This window comes from Sinohyriopsis cumingii, chromosome 10 (assembly GCF_028554795.1).
Source record: "Sinohyriopsis cumingii isolate HCF-2022 chromosome 10, ASM2855479v2, whole genome shotgun sequence".
Taxonomy (NCBI): Eukaryota; Metazoa; Mollusca; class Bivalvia; order Unionida; family Unionidae; genus Sinohyriopsis; species Sinohyriopsis cumingii.
The window spans coordinates 71,262,985-71,283,832 of NC_142970.1; the positions used below are offsets into that span (position 1 = coordinate 71,262,985).

Consider the following 20,848-nt stretch of genomic DNA (forward strand, 5'->3'; position numbering starts at 1 on the left):
GAAGCTAAACTTTTCTGGTAAAAAAGTATCGTCTTATAGGCTGGCAAATATGATACTTAATTTCATTCATAACAGTTGTAGATATGTCTGTAAGATATATATGTTTACAATATTTTTACTTTATATTTATATTATAATTTAGATGTATGGACTATGTAGTCTGAAATAAAGAATTCATATATTATATTATCTCATGCAAAGTTACGCTAAGGTAGGGTATGGTTGATGCAAAGTTACTTTAAGATGGGGTATGGACCACTATGGTGGCCTAAGTGGTTATATGAATTCGTAATCATGCCAGTATGAATGGATTCATAATCATACCATTATGAATGGATTTGTAATCATACAGTATTAATGGATTTGTAATCATACCAGTAAAAATGGATTTGTAATCATACCAGTATGAATGGCTTTGTAATCATACCAGTATGAATGGCTTTGTAATCATACTAGTATGAATGGATCTGTAATCATATCAGTATGAATGGCTTTGTAATCATACCAGTATGAATGGATTAATAATCATACCAGTATGAATGGCTTTGTAATCATACCAGTATGAATGGATTTATAATCATACCAGTATGAATGGATTTGTAATCATACCAGTATGAATGGATTAATACTCATATCAGTATGAATGGATTTGTAATCATACCAATATGAATGGATTTGTAATCATACCAGTATGAGTGGATTAATAATTATATCAGTATGAATGGCTTTGTAATCGTACCATTATGAATGGATTTGTAATCATATCAGTATGAATGGATTTGTAATCATACCAGTATGAATGGATTAATAATCATACCAGTATGAATGGATTTGTAATCATATCAGTATGAATGGATCTGTAATCATATTAGTATGAATGGATTTGTAATCATATCAGTATGAATGGATTTGTAATCATACCTGTATGAATGGATTTGTAATCATACCAGTATCAGCTTAAACTGAGGTCTAAAGTCTAAATTTCAGCAGTCAGCAGGCCTGGATTTCATAAAGACAACTTTAGTATGAACTTAAGTTTAATTTTACATTTCAGCAATCTGATTGGATACAATTTAAGTGTGACTTGACTTTGACCAATCAAATAATAAAGTCTAGACTTACATTCTAAGACATGTTAGAGAAATATGGGCCTGAATTGATGAAACTTGGAAGTCTGCCTTAGACCAATATTTCTGCATAATGTTGATAAAATTGTGTCCAGTTTGTGTCCAAAATCACCTAATGTTTAAGCCTCAATTTATGACATTTATTTTGTCAAACTTGAACCTGGCCAAAAAAATTTCTAATCTGGACTTGACCAAAACCTAGCCTTTAAGTGTAAAATTTAAACATTTGATTTGGCATTTTTAAGTCCAACTTAAATTTTTACCAGTAAATAAGGCTGAATTCTAGCCTCCATTTTAAGACCAGACTGAAGTTTTGTTGGTGAAACCCAGGCCACAATTGCTACAATCTATATTTAGACATGCTTTATTGTTATTGTGGAAGTCAAGGCCTTGTGCATTAATTTCTTACAGGACCTACAAGACATAGATTTCCAAGTCAACCGTGTGAAAATTGCTGCAACCTGGTCAGGATTTTATCATCCCCACCTGGACATCCTCTACAGTATTGCTCTGGGAACCACACCCAATGGGACAGATGTTAGAGGTTTCCAGTCAGTCAATGGAACCTCAGCAACATTTGAGGGTCTGAGTTTGATTGTGTACAAGGTATGTTAGGAGTACATAGACTACATTGCAAGTCTAGCCTGCTAAAGCTGATAAAGATGTTTGACATGTTGTTGGGTTTTTTTTAGCAGCAGGAGTACTAACAGGTTTTCTGTTTGTCAAGGTTGAAGTGAGACTAGAGTGGTCTCCCCATTAATAGATAGACACCAAGTCCCATCAGTAGTTTGTTATTATTTTTGCTTCTGCTTTTCAGCATACCTTTTTTTGAGGCCTTGCAAATAATGAATTCACTTGAGCCATTTTATTAGTTCAGTGTACGCTGTGAGTTTTTCTCACCTCCAGCTATTTTTAGCTCTACGAGTCATGCAGCTGAAGAGCTTATATGTTGGCCTGTTGTATGTCATCTTTTGTCCATTAGAACCAGTGTGTTATCAGCTTTCCTAATAAACTATTTTGAGAATTACAAGAAAATTTTGCATACACATTCATGCCAAAGTTTAATTGGTCCTGAATGAAAACGATCATGCTCAGATAAACATGGCCACTAATATACCATCTTGTATTTTCTATTTGTCCTAAATGGATGGTCATTATCAGTATGAATATTTGTAATAATGTCTAGTTGGTCCAAAAAGTAACTGGTTGTCAATCTGAATTCCATTATGGCTGCCCTGGCAACCATCTTGAAAATCTAGTTGTCATTATTTCTAGTTAATGGATGGTCAAATTAACATAAGGTTTTGACTTAAAGATTTTGTTCGGATGTCTAGTTGATCTTACTTGAAAATGGTGATAGTATGACACGGCTGCCCTGGTGAACATCTTGAAAACCTTCTATCTCTACTCCTGAATGGTGGGTGGGTGGTATTGACATGGGGTTTGCGCTTCAAGGCTTATGATCATGTTTAGATTGTTTTGAATGAGATAGCAGCTGTTTTGAAAATGGTGTTAATGTAACATGAGATCAAATGGTCTTTCTGACTTGATTATTCACTAAATGATTAATTGTCATGTCTAGCCTGCCCTCAATGAAGATGGAGTGTGGAGATCATGGCCATTTTGAAAATTCTTATTATCACTACTCCTATATCTTTTATAGATTTTTTACATCAGCCACAGTAGCTTAGTTGGTAGAGTGTTGGACTTGTAATGCAAGAGTTGCAGGTTCAGTAACTGTCCAGGCCAGCCAGGTATGGTGGCCTCATTTTGTTCTTGAGAAAGGTACTTAGCTCCAGTTTCCTTTGCATAATATAGCATACAATAATGCATTAAAAATGCCATTAAAACCAACAAAACCAATTAACTTTTATCATATAGTACTTCATGTTTCTTTTTGGGGGGGAATTCTTTATTTTCATTGAGTTTTTTAATAGATTTTATAGTTGCTAATGTAGAACTCAACTTTTATCCTCACCATATAGCAAGTGTTAAACCCTACAACTGCTTTTCCTAAATCTTTCTGTTATCTTCAGACTGAGATATTATCTGACAGCATCTTTCTGTTATCTTCAGACTGAGATATTATCTGACAGCATCTTTCTGTTATCTTCAGACTGAGATATTATCTGACAGCATCTTTGTTATCTTTAGACTGAGATATTATCTGACAGCATCTTTCTGTTATCTTCAGACTGAGATATTATTTGACAGCATCTTTCTGTTATCTTCAGACTGAGATATTATTTGACAGCATCTTTCTGTTATCTTCAGACTGAGATATTATCTGACAGCATCTTTCTGTTATCTTTAGACTGAGATATTATTTGACAGCATCTTTCTATCTTCAGACTGAGATATTATCTGACAGCATCTTTCTGTTATCTTTAGACTGAGATATTATCTGACAGCATCTTTCTGTTATCTTTAGAAATACTATGTGACTGTGAAAGCAAGCTCCACTGCTGGAAATGTTATAGTGACTTCAGATGGGGTTATGGTTGTACAGAATGGTGCTAATTTTAATGTCATAATCATCAATGATGGAGTACCTTGTAATGGAACAGGTGAGTTTATTTATTGTAAAATACATTCAGGATTTATCTATATGTCAGACTGAATGTTTGTCTGTCTGCTGTTGGACTTATTTGGTCAAATAAATTCATCATCCCCATTGAGTAGGTAAGTTAATGTGCTACTGTGTGACATCATTCACTTAGCAATAGTGATGCACATAATTTCAGAGACAAACACTGGACATGGTAAGTCATGTCACTGACAAACGCTGGACATGGCAAGTCATGTCACTGACACACTGGACATGGCAAGTCATGTCACTGACAAACACTAGACATGGCAAATCATGTCACTGACAAACACTGGACATGGCAAATCATGTCACTGACAAACACTGGACATGGCAAATCATGTCACTGACATACACTGGACATGGTAAGTCATGTCACTGACATACACTGGGCATGGTAAGTCATGTCACTGACAAACACTGGACATGGCAAATCATGTCAGTGACAAAAACAGGACATGGTAAATCCTGTCACTGACATACACTGGGCATGGTAAGTCATGTCACTGATAAACACTATCACTTTGGATTAGATTTCCCTATTCTGCCCACACATATAGACAGTGAAATGGTCAATTTTATCAAAGTAATGCAGAATGAAAGCAAACTAAATGCAGAATGAAACAGATGAAATGCAGAATGAATTCAAATGGTACATACATTTTGAAGAAAACAGCACCAATGCAGAATGCAAAAGGATGAATGATAAACAATAAACAAAATGACATTCAAATGCATTAATTATTGTCTTTGAAAAGCTGTTGGTTTTATGTTGCCACTTAATTTCAACAGTTGAAACCTCAGATGCATGATATTATGGGATTAGATTCATTACAGCGACAAACAGCTTTTCAAGTTATGAAATTATTGCTGTAGAGGTAGACTGGTTCTGTGTCATAAAACTAAGGACTGATCAGGAGCTTTTCTTGTAATCGTACAATTGGTCCGTAATGTATATTTATGTATAGACTATTGTTGAGTGGCTTTCTGTTGATGTATGAAGACAGTATCCTGTACAATTAATCGTTCATGATAGACAATATTATATGTACCCCACAGTCATCAAAACAGTAGAAAGCAAACGAAGAAGAAATCCAGAATATGTTAACATTACAAGACTGGTAATGGGTTAATGTCCATGTACTTAAGTGAAGTCTGTACTTGTATCACAATGATATTGTCAGCTTATCTGTGATGTATTATTGAGATGTTATGTAACCCACCTGATTGAAGTGAACATACAGATTACTGGTGAAAAATACTGCCTAATGACAGTCTCAGTCTCTGAAGCATCTCAATCTGGATAATGTCATATTGGCACTGCCATATTGGCAAAGGTAAAATTGGGCCAGGGTCTAAGGCAGACACAGAAACTCATGCTGCTGTGAGGATGATGATAATGTTTATTAATTACTAATATAATGTTAATATATTTAGTTTCTATTCAAATGAACTGAAACAGGAACAAAATTCACTGACAAATAGTCTACAGCTGTATATTCTTACACTGTTATAGCTTTATTTATTATTTATTGTGAAAGTTCATTGAAGTTGTCTTCTGCAATTTATGCTGTAACTATGCATGTTGTTAATAAGAAAGTATGAAAGCAACATAACCTAACCTCTCTTGGACACTCAAAATTGGAAAACCTGACTTTTCAGTAAATGCATTTCAACTTCATTCCAAACAAATGAAAGCAAAAGGTAATAATGAATGGAAATAATCAAAGCAAAATCTGGATGCATTTCTGAAAGTAACCGTAAATGATGAGATGATAGCTGAAATGCAGGTGTGAAAATGTAAATGGAATGCATACAGAATAAAAATGTAAAAAAATTGCATACAGAATGCAAATGTCAATGGAGTGCATACAGAATGCAAATGTCAATGGAATGCATACAGAATATGAATGTCAATGGAATGCATACAGAATGCAAATGTCAATGGAATGCATAGAGAATGCAAATGTCAATGGAGTGCATACAGAATGCAAATGTCAATGGAATGCATACAGAATGCAAATGTCAATGGAATGCATACAGAATATGAATGTCAATGGAATGCATACAGAATGCAAATGTCAATGGAATGCATAGAGAATGCAAATGTCAATGGAGTGCATACAGAATGCAAATGTCAATGGAATGCATACAGAATGCAAATGTCAATGGAATGCATACAGAATGCAGATGTGAATGAAATGCATAGAGAATGCAAATGTCAATGGAGTGCATACAGAATGCAAATGTCAATGGAATGCATACAGAATGCAAATGTCAATGGAATGCATACAGAATGCAAATGTCAATGGAGTGCATACAGAATGCAAATGTCAATGGAATGCATAGAGAATGCAAATGTCAATGGAGTGCATACAGAATGCAAATGTCAATGGAATGCATACAGAATGCAAATGTCAATGGAATGCATACAGAATGCAAATGTCAATGGAATGCATACAGAATGCAAATGTCAATGGAATGCATACAGAATGCAGATGTGAATGAAATGCATAGAGAATGCAAATGTCAATGGAGTGCATACAGAATGCAAATGTCAATGGAATGCATACAGAATGCAAATGTCAATGGAATGCATAGAGAATGCAAATGTCAATGGAGTGCATAGAGAATGCAAATGTCAATGGAGTGCATACAGAATGCAAATGTCAATGGAGTGCATACAGAATGCAAATGTCAATGGAATGCATACAGAATGTGAATGTCAATGGAATGCATAGAGAATGTGAATGTCAATGGAATGCATACAGAATGCAAATGTCAATGGAGTGCATACAGAATGTGAATGTCAATTGAATGCATACAGAATGCAAATGTCAATGGAATGCATACAGAATGCAAATGTCAATGGCATGCATACAGAATGCAAATGTCAATGGAGTGCATACAGAATGCAAATGTCAATGGAATGCATACAGAATGCAAATGTCAATGGAATGCATACAGAATGTGAATGTCGTGGAATGCATATAGAATGTGAATGTCAATGGAATGCATACAGAATGCAAATTTCAATGGAGTGCATACAGAACGCAAATGTCGATGGAATGCATACAGAATGTGAATGTCAATGGAATGCATACAGAATGCAAATGTCAATGGAGTGCATACAGAATCCAAATGTTGATGGAATGCATACAGAATGTGAATGTCAATGGAATGTATACAGAATGCAAATGTCAATGGAATGCATACAGAATGTGAATGTCAATGGAGTGCATACAGAATGTGAATGTCAATAGAATGCATACAGAATGTGAATGTCAATGGAGTGCATACAGAATGTGAATGTCAATGGAGTGCATACAGAATGAAATGTCAATGAAATGGATACAGAATGTGAATGTCAATGCAATGCATACAGAATGTGAATGTCAATGGAGTGCATACAGAATGCAAATGTCAATGGAATGCATACAGAATGTGAATGTCAATGGAATGCATACAGAATGCAGATGTGAATGAAATGCATACAGAATGTAAATGTAAAAAGAATGCATACAGAATGCAAATGTCAATGGAATGCATACAGAATGCAAATGTCAATGGAATGCATACAGAATGTGAATGTCAATGGAGTGCATACAGAATGTGAATGTCAATGGAGTGCATACAGAATGAAATGTCAATGAAATGGATACAGAATGTGAATGTCAATGCAATGCATACAGAATGTGAATGTCAATGGAGTGCATACAGAATGCAAATGTCAATGGAATGCATACAGAATGTGAATGTCAATGGAATGCATACAGAATGCAGATGTGATTGAAATGCATACAGAATGTAAATGTAAAAAGAATGCATACAGAATGAGAATGTCAATGGAATGCATAGAGAATGCAAATGTCAATGGAATGCATACAGAATGTGAATGTCAATGGAGTGCATACAGAATGTGAATGTCAATGGAGTGCATACAGAATGAAATGTCAATGAAATGGATACAGAATGTGAATGTCAATGCAATGCATACAGAATGTGAATGTCAATGGAGTGCATACAGAATGCAAATGTCAATGGAATGCATACAGAATGTGAATGTCAATGGAATGCATACAGAATGCAGATGTGAATGAAATGCATACAGAATGTAAATGTAAAAAGAATGCATACAGAATGCAAATGTCAATGGAATGCATACAGAATGCAAATGTCAATGGAATGCATACAGAATGTGAATGTCAATGGAGTGCATACAGAATGTGAATGTCAATGGAGTGCATACAGAATGAAATGTCAATGAAATGGATACAGAATGTGAATGTCAATGCAATGCATACAGAATGTGAATGTCAATGGAGTGCATACAGAATGCAAATGTCAATGGAATGCATACATAATGTGAATGTCAATGGAATGCATACAGAATGCAGATGTGAATGAAATGCATACAGAATGTAAATGTAAAAAGAATGCATACAGAATGCAAATGTCAATGGAATGCATACAGAATGCAAATGTCAATGGAATGCATACAGAATGTGAATGTCAATGGAATGCATACAGAATGCAAATGTCAATGGAGTGCATACAGAATGTGAATTTAATGGAATGCATACAGAATGCAAATGTAAAAACAATGCATACAGAATGCAAATGTCAATGAAATGCATAGAGAATGCAAATGTGAATGAAATGCATACAGAATGTAAATGCAAAAAGAATGCATAGAGAATGCAAAGGTCAATGGAATGCATAGAGAATGCAAATGTCAATGAAATGCATACAGAATGCAAATGTAAAAACAATGCATACAGAATGCAAATGTCAATGGAGTGCATACAGAATGCAAATGTCAATGGAATGGATACAGAATGTGAATGTCAATGCAATGCATACAGAATGTGAATGTCAATGGAGTGCATACAGAATGCAAATGTCAATGGAATGCATACAGAATGTGAATGTCAATGGAATGCATACAGAATGCAGATGTGATTGAAATGCATACAGAATGTAAATGTAAAAAGAATGCATACAGAATGAGAATGTCAATGGAATGCATAGAGAATGCAAATGTCAATGGAATGCATACAGAATGTGAATGTCAATGGAGTGCATACAGAATGTGAATGTCAATGGAGTGCATACAGAATGAAATGTCAATGAAATGGATACAGAATGTGAATGTCAATGCAATGCATACAGAATGTGAATGTCAATGGAGTGCATACAGAATGCAAATGTCAATGGAATGCATACAGAATGTGAATGTCAATGGAATGCATACAGAATGCAGATGTGAATGAAATGCATACAGAATGTAAATGTAAAAAGAATGCATACAGAATGCAAATGTCAATGGAATGCATACAGAATGCAAATGTCAATGGAATGCATACAGAATGTGAATGTCAATGGAGTGCATACAGAATGTGAATGTCAATGGAGTGCATACAGAATGAAATGTCAATGAAATGGATACAGAATGTGAATGTCAATGCAATGCATACAGAATGTGAATGTCAATGGAGTGCATACAGAATGCAAATGTCAATGGAATGCATACATAATGTGAATGTCAATGGAATGCATACAGAATGCAGATGTGAATGAAATGCATACAGAATGTAAATGTAAAAAGAATGCATACAGAATGCAAATGTCAATGGAATGCATACAGAATGCAAATGTCAATGGAATGCATACAGAATGTGAATGTCAATGGAATGCATACAGAATGCAAATGTCAATGGAGTGCATACAGAATGTGAATTTAATGGAATGCATACAGAATGCAAATGTAAAAACAATGCATACAGAATGCAAATGTCAATGAAATGCATAGAGAATGCAAATGTCAATGAAATGCATACAGAATGTAAATGCAAAAAGAATGCATAGAGAATGCAAAGGTCAATGGAATGCATAGAGAATGCAAATGTCAATGAAATGCATACAGAATGCAAATGTAAAAACAATGCATACAGAATGCAAATGTCAATGGAGTGCATACAGAATGCAGATGTGAATGAAATGCATACAGAATGCAAATGTAAAAACAATGCATACAGAATCCAAATGTCAATAGAGTGCATACAGAATGCAGATGTGAATGAAATGCATACAAATGCAAATGTCAATGGAATGCATACAGAATGCAGATGTGAATGAAATGCATACAGAATGCAAATGTAAAAACAATGCATTCAGAATGCAAATGTCAATGGAGTGCATACAGAATACAAATCTCAATGGAATGCATACAGAATGCAAATGTCAATGGAATGCATACAGAATGCAGATGCAAATAAAATGCATACAGAATGCAAATGTCAATGGAGTGCATACAGAATGCAAATGTCTATGGAATGCATACAAAATGCAAATGTCAATGGAATGCATACAGAATGCAAATGTCAGTGGAGTGCATACAGAATGCCAATGTCAATGAAATGTATACAGAATGCAAATGTAAAAACAATGCATACAGAATGCAAATGTCAATGGAGTGCATATAGAATGCAAATGTCAATGAAATGCATAGAGAATGTGAATGTCAATGGAATGCATACAGAATGCAAATATCAATGGAATACATAGAGAATGCAAATGTCAATGGAGTGCATACAGAATGCAAATGTCAATGTAATGCATACAGAATGCAGATGTGAATGAAATGCATAGAGAATGCAAATGTCAATGGAGTGCATACAGAATGTGAATGAAATGCATACAGAATGCAAATGTAAAACCAATGCATACAGAATGCAAATGTCAATGGAGTGCATACAGAATGCAAATGTCAATGGAATGCATAGAGAATGTGAATGTCAATGGAATGCATACAGAATGCAAATATCAATGGAATGCACAGAGAATGCAAATGTCAATGGAGTGCATACAGAATGCAAATGTCAATGGAGTGCATACAGAATGCAAATGTCAATGGAATGCATACAGAATGCAGATGTGAATGAAATGCATACAGAATGCAAATGTCAATGGAGTGCATACAGAATGTGAATGTAATGGAATGCATACAGAATGTGAATGTCAATGGAATGCATACAGAATGTGAATGTCAATGGAGTGCATACAGAATGCAAATGTCAATGGAGTGCATACAGAATGTGAATGTAATGGAATGCATAGAGAATGCAAATGTCAATGGAGTGCATACAGAATGCAAATGTCAATGGAGTGCATACAGAATGCAAATGTCAATGGAGTGCATACAGAATGCAAATGTCAATGGAATACATAGAGAATGTGAATGTCAATGGAATGCATACAGAATGCAAATGTCAATGAAATGCATACAGAATGCAAATGTCAATGGAGTGCATACAGAATGCAAATGTCAATGGAATGCATACAGAATGCAAATGTCAATGGAGTGCATACAGAATGCAAATGTCAATGGAGTGCATACAGAATGCAAATGTCAATGGAGTGCATACAGAATGCAAATGTCAATGGAATGCATACAGAATGTGAATGTCAATGGAATGCATAGAGAATGTGAATGTCAATGGAATGCATACAGAATGCAAATGTCAATGGAGTGCATACAGAATGCAAATGTCAATGGAGTGCATACAGAATGCAAATGTCAATGGAGTGCATACAGAATGCAGATGTCAATGGAATGCATAGAGAATGTGAATGTCAATGGAATGCATACAGAATGCAAATGTCAGTGGAGTGCATACAGAATGCAGATGTGAATGAAATGCATACAGAATGCAAATGTAAACAATGCATACAGAATGGAAATGTCAATGGAGTGCATACAGAATGCAGATGTGAATGAAATGCATACAGAATGCAAATGTAAACAATGCATACAGAATGCAAATGTCAATGGAATGCATACAGAATGCAAATGTGAATGGAATGCATACAGAATGCAAATGTGAATGGAATGCATAGAGAATGCAAATGTCAATGGAATGCATACAGAATGCAAATGTCAATGGAATGCATACAGAATGCAAATGTCAATGGAATGCATACAGAATGCAGATGTGAATGAAATGCATAGAGAATGCAAATGTCAATGGAATGCATACAGAATGCAAATGTCAATGGAATGCATAGAGAATGCAAATGTCAATGGAATGCATAGAGAATGCAAATGTCAATGGAATGCATACAGAATGCAAATGTCAATGGAGCGCATACAGAATGCAAATGTGAATGGAATGCATACAGAATGCAAATGTCAATGGAATGCATACAGAATGCAAATGTCAATGGAATGCATAGAGAATGCAAATGTGAATGGAATGCATAGAGAATGCAAATGTGAATGGAATGCATACAGAATGTGAATGTCAGTGGAATGCATACAGAATGCAAATGTAAACAATGCATAGAGAATGCAAATGTGAATGGAATGCATACAGAATGTGAATGTCAATGGAATGCATACAGTATGCAGATGTGAATGAAATACATACAGAATGCAAATGTGAATGAAATGCATAGAGAATGCAAAAATAAATGGAATGCATACAGAATGTGAATGTCAATGGAATGCATACATAATGCAGTTGTCAATGGAATGCATACAAATTGCAAATGAAATGAATTCCAAATGCAGATGAAATACAAATGAAATGTAAATTGGGTAAAATTACCCATTACTGGGTCTTTACATGGAGAAGATTCTATCTATCTATCTATCTATCTATCTATCTATCTATCTAATCTATCTATCTATCTATCTATCTGTCTATCTATCTGTCTGTCTGTCTGTCTGTCTGTCTATCTATCTATATATCTATCTATCCATCTGTCTGTATGTCTGTCCATCTGTATCTTGGTCTATCTATCTATCTATCTGTCAGTCTGTCTGTCTGCCTATCTATCTCTCTGTCTGTCTGTCTGTCTAATCTATGCCTGTCTGTCTAGTGTGTGTTTGAACATTAATCTTCAATTTATCATGTTATCCACAAGTCATTCCTTTGGTTATTCGATCTGTCTGATTGTCTTTCAGTCCATCTATGGATATGTAACTGTTGTACAGTAAAGTAAATTTATACGATAATTTTCCATTTTTCACAGGTCTGTCTGCCAAACATTTCACCCATCATACAGATGTAAGTATGAGTGGCTACTTATTTTCATGAATATGTAATTTTGTTTCAACATTGTATTCAAAGCTGATTAATTTGTATAGGTTCAGAATTTTACACATTAAATGTATGATTTCAAATAAGAGTTTCAACAGCCAGTAAATAATGTTCAACGGTATCAAAGTCTGGGACTTGTAGAAATGGGGATCACACATGTGCTTACTTAATATATTTGAGATACAAGGGGCTGGCTTATATGCAAATAAAACTCAATTCTACTGTAACATATGTGTCTATACAAAATACATTATGTTACAGGACAAAAGTATACCATGCCAGATGGATACTTACTACTGTAACAGCTGTGTCTATACAAAATACATGTATGTTACAGGACAAAAGTGTACCATGCCAGATGGATACTTACTACTGTAACAACTGTGTCTATACAAAATACATGTATGTTACAAGATGAAAGTATACCATGCCAGATGGATACTTACTACCGTAACAGCTGTGTCTATACAAAATACATGTATGTTACAAGATGAAAGTATACCATGCCAGATGGATACTTACTACTGTAACAGCTGTGTCTATACAAATGCATGTATGTTACAGGACGAAAGTATACAATACCAGATGGATACTTACTACTGTAACAGCTGTGTCTATACAAAATACATGTATGTTACAGGACCAACGTATACCGTGCCAGACGGATATTGACTACCAGTCTTCAGCTAACAGCCTCCATGCTTACTGGACAGTGCCAGACAATATGAAACCATACGCAACTTTTGTGTATTGGAGTGTAGAGATAAGAGCACCTTTCTTGGGTAGGTTGTAATATTAAGTGAACATTTTAAAATTTATATTTGAAATGTAATATTTTTTTAAAAATAAATACATTAAATATAGGAAATAATATGTTTGAATTTAGTCTTGAAATATTATGTTTGAGATTTAAAGTTTTAATATTAATTATAAAATGTTCAACATATTAAATTTAAAATGTGACTTGTGTTCAACATTTAGATAAAAATTAAGTTTTGGCTGAATGTAATTTATTTCATTGTGGAAGTAGTTTCAACATCTTAGATAATAACCTGTTCCTGGTGGATTGTTGTTGTTGTTGTTGTAGGGTTTAACGCCATTTTTCAGCACATGATAGGCTATACATGGCAGCCAGTATTAATGGTGGAGGAAGAACCCAGGAAATTTCTGGAAAGAACCACCGACCCTTGAGAAGCTACTGGCAAGCTTTCTCACATACCCACATTGGCAGAATCTGAGACTTGTACCTACTCAGACAGAGGTGAGATGGCAGTGATCCGTAACGGAGAACGCTTTAGACCATTCGGCCACTCTGGGCCCCCCTGGTGGTTTGAGGTGAAAGGGTATTTGAGAAATTGCCTATCATGATTGCTAATCATGTAAACATGATGATGCCAAATCAGACGATGAAGCTGCCAATCTGTTGCCTTTCTATTATTACAGTACCCAAATTTGAAGAGCATGGGTATATAGAATTCATTTTCTGCCATTTTTATGCATCCTGTATCCATGGACCTAGTCAGAAATGATGTACTGTTATACTTATTGATATCATACTTGCATCATGGGTACATTGTCTTATTGATATCAAACTTGCATCATGGGTACATCGTCTTATTGATATCAAACTTGCATCATGGGTACATCGTCTTATTGATATCAAACTTGCATCATGGGTACATCGTCTTATTGATATCAAACTTGCATCATGGGTACATCGTCTTATTGATATCAAACTTGCATCATGGGTACATTGTCTTATTGATATCAAACTTGCATCATGGGTACATCGTCTTATTGATATCAAACTTGCATCATGGGTACATCGTCTTATTGATATCAAACTTGCATCATGGGTACATCGTCTTATTGATATCAAACTTGCATCATGGGTACATTGTCTTATTGATATCAAACTTGCATCATGGGTACATCGTCTTATTGATATCAAACTTGCATCATGGGTACATCTACCAGTTGATATCAGACTTGTGTTATCAACATCAAACTTGCATCATGGGTACATCTAATTATTGATATCATACTTCTATCATGGATACGTCTACTTATCAATATCAAATTTGTATCTTGGGTACATCCTCTTATTGATATCAGACTTGTGTTATCGATATCAAACTTGCATCATGGGTACATCTACTTATTGATATCAAATTTGAATCATCAATATATCTACTTATTGATATCAGACTTGTGTTATTGATATCAAACTTGCATCATCGATATATCTACTTATTGATATCAGATTTGTGTTATTGATATCAAACTTGCATCATCGATATATCTACTTATTGATATCAGACTTGTGTTATTGATATCAGACTTGCATCATGTATATATCTACTTATTGATATCAAATTTGAATCATCGATATATCTATTTATTGATATCAAACTTGCATCATGGGTACATCTACTTATTGATATCAAACTTGTATCATGGATTACACGTGTTATGCACTAATACTTTATGGATCTGATATTTTTCATAGAATTTATGGAAAACTGCTGAAAAAATTGTGTCCAGTCTGATTTCAATCCAAGAATTCATCTTCAAGTCAGTGCTTAGAAAGAAATTCAGTGCTCACCCCACCCCCATAATATATTTTTTTGGCCCTCTCCGTTTGCTTGATGGAAATTATGCACACACCTCTTCCATCAGATCATGTTAAGTACATCAACTACCTCCCAAATCCAGCTGTCCATGCTATGAAAGACACTGACTACCTCACAAATCCAGCCTTCCCATGATATTGAAGACATTCACTACCTCATAAATCCAGCCTTCCCATGATATTGAAGACATTCACTACCTCATAAATCCAGCCTTCCCATGATATTGAAGACATTCACTGCCTCAAAAATCCAGCCTTCCCATGATATTGAAGACATTCACTACCTCATAAATCCAGCCTTCCCATGATATTGAAGACATTCACTACCTCAAAAATCCATCCTTCCCATGCTGTTAAAAACATCCAACACCTCTCAAAAAACAAGCCTTCCCATGCTTTTAAATACATTCTCTACCTTACAAATCCAGCCTTCCCATGCTGTTAAAAACATCCAACACCTCTCAAATCCATCCTTCCCATGCTTTTAAATACATTCTCTACCTCACAAATCCAGCCTTTCTATCCCTTTACCTCATAGAGCATAATGACAAAGTGCAGCGTGCTATATATAGAACACATGTTACCTAGTCGACCGCATACACATAGCCTGCCTGTGAACTGTTACCTCACAAATCAAGCCTTGCCATGGTTTTGCATACATTCACTACCTCACAAATCCAGCCTTCCCATGCTTTGGAATACATTCACTATACCTCACAAATCAAGCCTTCCCATGCTTTTAAATACATTCTCTACCTCACAAATCCAACCTTCCCATGCTGTTGAAGACATTCTCTACCTTACAAATCCATCCTTCCCATGCTGTTAAAAACATCCAACACCTCTCAAATCCATCCTTCCCATGCTTTGGAATACATTCACTACCTCACAAATCAAGCCTTCCCATGCTTTTAAATACATTCTCTACCTCACAAATCCAACCTTCCCATGCTGTTGAAGACATTTTCTACCTTACAAATCCATCCTTCCCATGCTGTTAAAAACATCCAACACCTCTCAAATCCAGCCTTCCCATGCTTTTAAATACATTCTCTACCTCACAAATCCAGCCTTCCCATGCTTTTAAATACATTCTCTACCTTACAAATCCATCCTTCCCATGCTGTTAAAAACATCCAACACCTCACAAATCCAGCCTTCCCATGCTTTTAAATACATTCTCTACCTTACAAATCCAGCCTTCCCATGCTTTTAAATACATTCTCTACCTCACAAATCCAACCTTCCCATGCTGTTGAAGACATTTTCTTCCTTACAAATCCATCCTTCCCATGCTGTTAAAAACATCCAACACCTCTCAAATCAAGCCTTCCCATGCTTTTAAATACATTCTCTACCTCACAAATCCAGCCTTCCCATGCTTTTAAATACATTCTCTACCTTACAAATCCATCCTACCCATGCTGTTAAAAACATCCAACACCTCTCAAATCCATCCTTCCCATGCTTTTGAATACATTCTATACCTCACAAATCCAGCTTTTCTATCCCTTTACCTCATAGAGCATAATGACAAAGTGCAGCGTGCTATATATAGAACACATGTTACCTAGTCGACCGCATACACATAGCCTGCCTGTGAACTTTTAAGCAATGTAGTGTATGTTACGTTTAACACAGCAATTTAACCATTTTACATTTTTGGTACACATCTATTATATGTGGAACAATTTAAGAGTAAAGTCCGATTGTTATAGCTGTGTAATTATTTATCATGGAAGAATTTGTTATGTGCTTTAAAATCTGGAGAGAACTTGTTCACCTTCATGTCAGTGAGGCCGTGTGAGCAACAGCAACTGCCATTTCTTGTACTCGAAATTTACAAGTTTTTCGTCTGTGTCTACATCACTAAGTCATCTGAATTTGATAATTCATAAAAGCTAATTGCTGCCTACATCAATATCAGAGCCTTTACCTAGGTTAATCTTTCATAGTTGTGATTCTAATCGTGAAAACTTCATAAGTACTTAATGAAATCCGCGACCGCCATTTTGGAGAGTGGAGATTACGACCCAGTTACTTTAAATAGCAGATATCGACCAGTACATAAACAGTGACCATGTGATCTGACGTAATTGTCATTCGCAGAAATGAATGTAGTATCTAATAAGGGGTTTTCCCTGAAGGTGGTGCTACGAAAACCGGCTTAAAATGGCTGATGTTTACAGCCAACGTCAAAAGGCGCTTCCATGGGACTTTTGTAGAGGCGTCAAAAGGTGCTTCAATGTGACTTTTGTAGAGGCGTCCAGAGACGGTTGCATGAGGTAAAGGGCTATGCTATTGAAGACATCCACTGCCTCACAGATCCATATTTTTCATGCTATTGAAGACATCCACTACCTCACAAATCCAGGCTTCCCATGCTATTAAATGCATTCTCAACCTCACAAATCCATCCATCCCATGCTTTTGAATACATTCACTACCTCACAAATCAAGCCTTGCCATGGTTTTGCATACATTCACTACCTCACAAATCCAGCCTTCCCATGCTTTGGAATACATTCACTACCTCACAAATCAAGCCTTCCCATGCTTTGGAATACATTCACTACCTCACAAACCAAGCCTTCCCATGCTTTTGAATACATTCACTACCTCACAAACCAAGCCTTCCCATGCTTTTGAATACATTCACTACCTCACAAATCCAGCCTTCCCATGCTTTTGAATACATTCACTACCTCACAAATCAAGCCTTTTCATGCTTTGGAATACATTCACTACCTCACAAATCAAGCCTTCCCATGCTTTTGAATACATTCAAGACCTCACAAATCCAGCCTTCCCATGCTTTTGAATATATTCACTACCTCACAAATCCAGCCTTCCCATGCTTTTGAATACATTCAAGACCTCACAAATCCAGCCTTCCCATGCTTTTGAATACATTCACTACCTCACAAATCAAGCCTTCCCATACTATTAAAGATATTCATAATCTTGCTTGTTCTAGCAATAAATATGTGCAAAACAAGGTCATCTGTTTGTCTCATTGGAAGTGAGACTAGTGTGGCATCCAGGGGATAGAGGGATTGACACCAAAGCTCATTACTCTTCTGTCAATATTGGACTTGTGCATGGGCAGCACACTCTTTACAGAACTTGGACTAATGCCTGGGCAGAACAGTCTTTACAAAACTTGTACTAATGCCTGGGCAGAACAGTCTTTACAAAGCTTGGAGTAATGCCTGGGCAGAACAATCTTTACAAAACTTGGACTAATGCCTGGGCAGAACAGTCTTTACAAAATTTGGACTAATACCTGGGCAGAACAATCTTTACAAAACTTGGACTAATGCCTGGGCAGAACACTCTTTACAAAGCTTGGATTAATGCCTGGGCAGATCACTCTTTACAAAGCTTGGACTAATGCCTGGGCAGAACACTCTTTTTAAAATGTGGACTAATGCCTGGGCAGAACAGTCTTTACAAAACTTGGACTAATGCCTGGGCAGAACAATCTTAATAAACCTTGGACTAATGCCTGGGCAGAACATACTTTACAAAACTTGGACTAATGCCTGGGCAGAACACTCTTTACAAAGCTTGGAGTATGCCTGGGCAGAACACGTTACAAAGCTTGGACTAATGCCTGGGCAGAACACTCTTTTTAAAATGTGGACTAATGCCTGGGCAAAACAGTCTTTACAAAACTTGGACTAATGCCTGGGCAGAACAGTTTTTACAAACCTCGGACTAATGGCTGGGCAGAACACTCTTTACAAAGCTTGGAGTACGCCTGGGCAGAACACTCTTTACAAAGCTTGGAGTATACCTGGGCAGAACAGTCTTTACAAAACTTGGACTAATGCATGGGCAGAACAGTCTTTAGAAAGCTTGGAGTAATACCTGGGCAGAACATTCTTTACAAAGCTTAGAGTATGCCTGGGCAGAACACTCTTTACAAAGCTTGGATTAATGCCTGGGCAGAACACTCTTTACAAAGCTTTATCCTTGTCTTGGGATGGAGGTCAGAGATGACATTCTTGAGCTTTTACTACAGACTTCTTGTTTTGAAAGGGTAAGTTTGACAAGGCAAGACCTATATCAGTAGCACAGCAGGCTATCTGTTGATGAGGTGATACCTATATCAGTAGCACAACAGGCTATCTGTTGATGAGGTGATACCTATATCAGTAGCACAACAGGCTATCCTTTGATGAGGTGATACCTATATCAGTAGCACAACAGGCTATCCATTGATGAGGTGATACCTGTATCAGTAGCACAACAGGCTATCCATTGATGAGGTGATACCTATATCAGTAGCACAACAGGCTATCCATTGATGAGGTGATACCTATATCAGTAGCACAACATGCTATCCTTTGATGAGGTGATACCTATATCAGTAGCACAACATGCTATCCTTTGATGAGGTGATACCTATATCAGTAGCACAACAGGCTATCCATTGATGAGGTGATACCTGTATCAGTAGCACAACAGACTATCTGTTGATGAGGTGATACCTATATCAGTAGCACAACAGGCTATCCTTTGATGAGGTGATACCTATCTCAGTAGCACAACAGGCTATCCATTGATGAGGTGATACCTATATCAGTAGCACAACATGCTATCCTTTGATGAGGTGATACCTATATCAGTAGCACAACAGGCTATCCATTGATGAGGTGATACCTGTATCAGTAGCACAACAGGCTATCCGATGATGAGGTGATACCTATATCAGTAGCACAACAGGCTATCCTTTGATGAGGTGATACCTATCTCAGTAGCACAACAGGCTATCTGTTGATGAGGTGATACCTATATCAGTACCCCGAAGCTTCGGGTAGATGGGACTCGTAAACCTTGGATGGTAGCTCATCTAGGAGAAGGAAAACTCAGATTCCAAACCTCTGCTGCCTTGTGGCTATACCCACCCATGGGAAAGGCTAAGGGAGTAAACCCCGACAGAAAATCTGGAGATGGAGTCCCTAAGGCGGTATGACATTGACTTCAACGTCATTCCAGCAACTCCTGTGATGCTGTTGGTGCCAAGCTGTATCGGCATTCGTCGTTCCCCTGGGCACACCAGCTGCGTGGAGAGGGGGGATCTGCTGCATGGGCAACAGCTGATTCTCCATACCACCCTGCCCAGGCTTCATAGCTCCACTGGAGAGGACACTCCAGCGTCGTCGTACGGCGTCGGCACAACACGAGAAGTAACAGTTTACCGGTTTTATGTCAAAGCTCGATTGGCGTAGAGCTTGGCGCCAGGGGTTACTTCTGATGGTGGAAGAGATCATCAGGTCTCACTGGACAGCTACCACCCGCCTCAAGCTGGGCAGCCTTCAGTCAGTAAGGTGCTGCCCGCCATGGCCTGCCTGCTTCACTGGGCGTGTGGAGCTTAGAGAACCATCTCGAC

The 20,848-nt window shown here is 36.7% G+C and overlaps 1 protein-coding gene across 1 annotated transcript in view; it reads left to right on the forward strand.

Annotated features, from left to right (window-relative positions):
- Nucleotides 1-20,848, forward strand: part of LOC149790372 (uncharacterized) — a 273,840-nt gene that overhangs the window by 106,643 nt on the left and 146,349 nt on the right. Inside the window, exons 22-25 of the mRNA XM_089973208.1 lie at nt 1,539-1,733; nt 3,559-3,694; nt 12,751-12,785; nt 13,459-13,600. Of these exons, the coding sequence (XP_089829334.1) occupies nt 1,539-1,733; nt 3,559-3,694; nt 12,751-12,785; nt 13,459-13,600 (508 nt within the window). The remainder of the gene's footprint in view (nt 1-1,538; nt 1,734-3,558; nt 3,695-12,750; nt 12,786-13,458; nt 13,601-20,848) is intronic.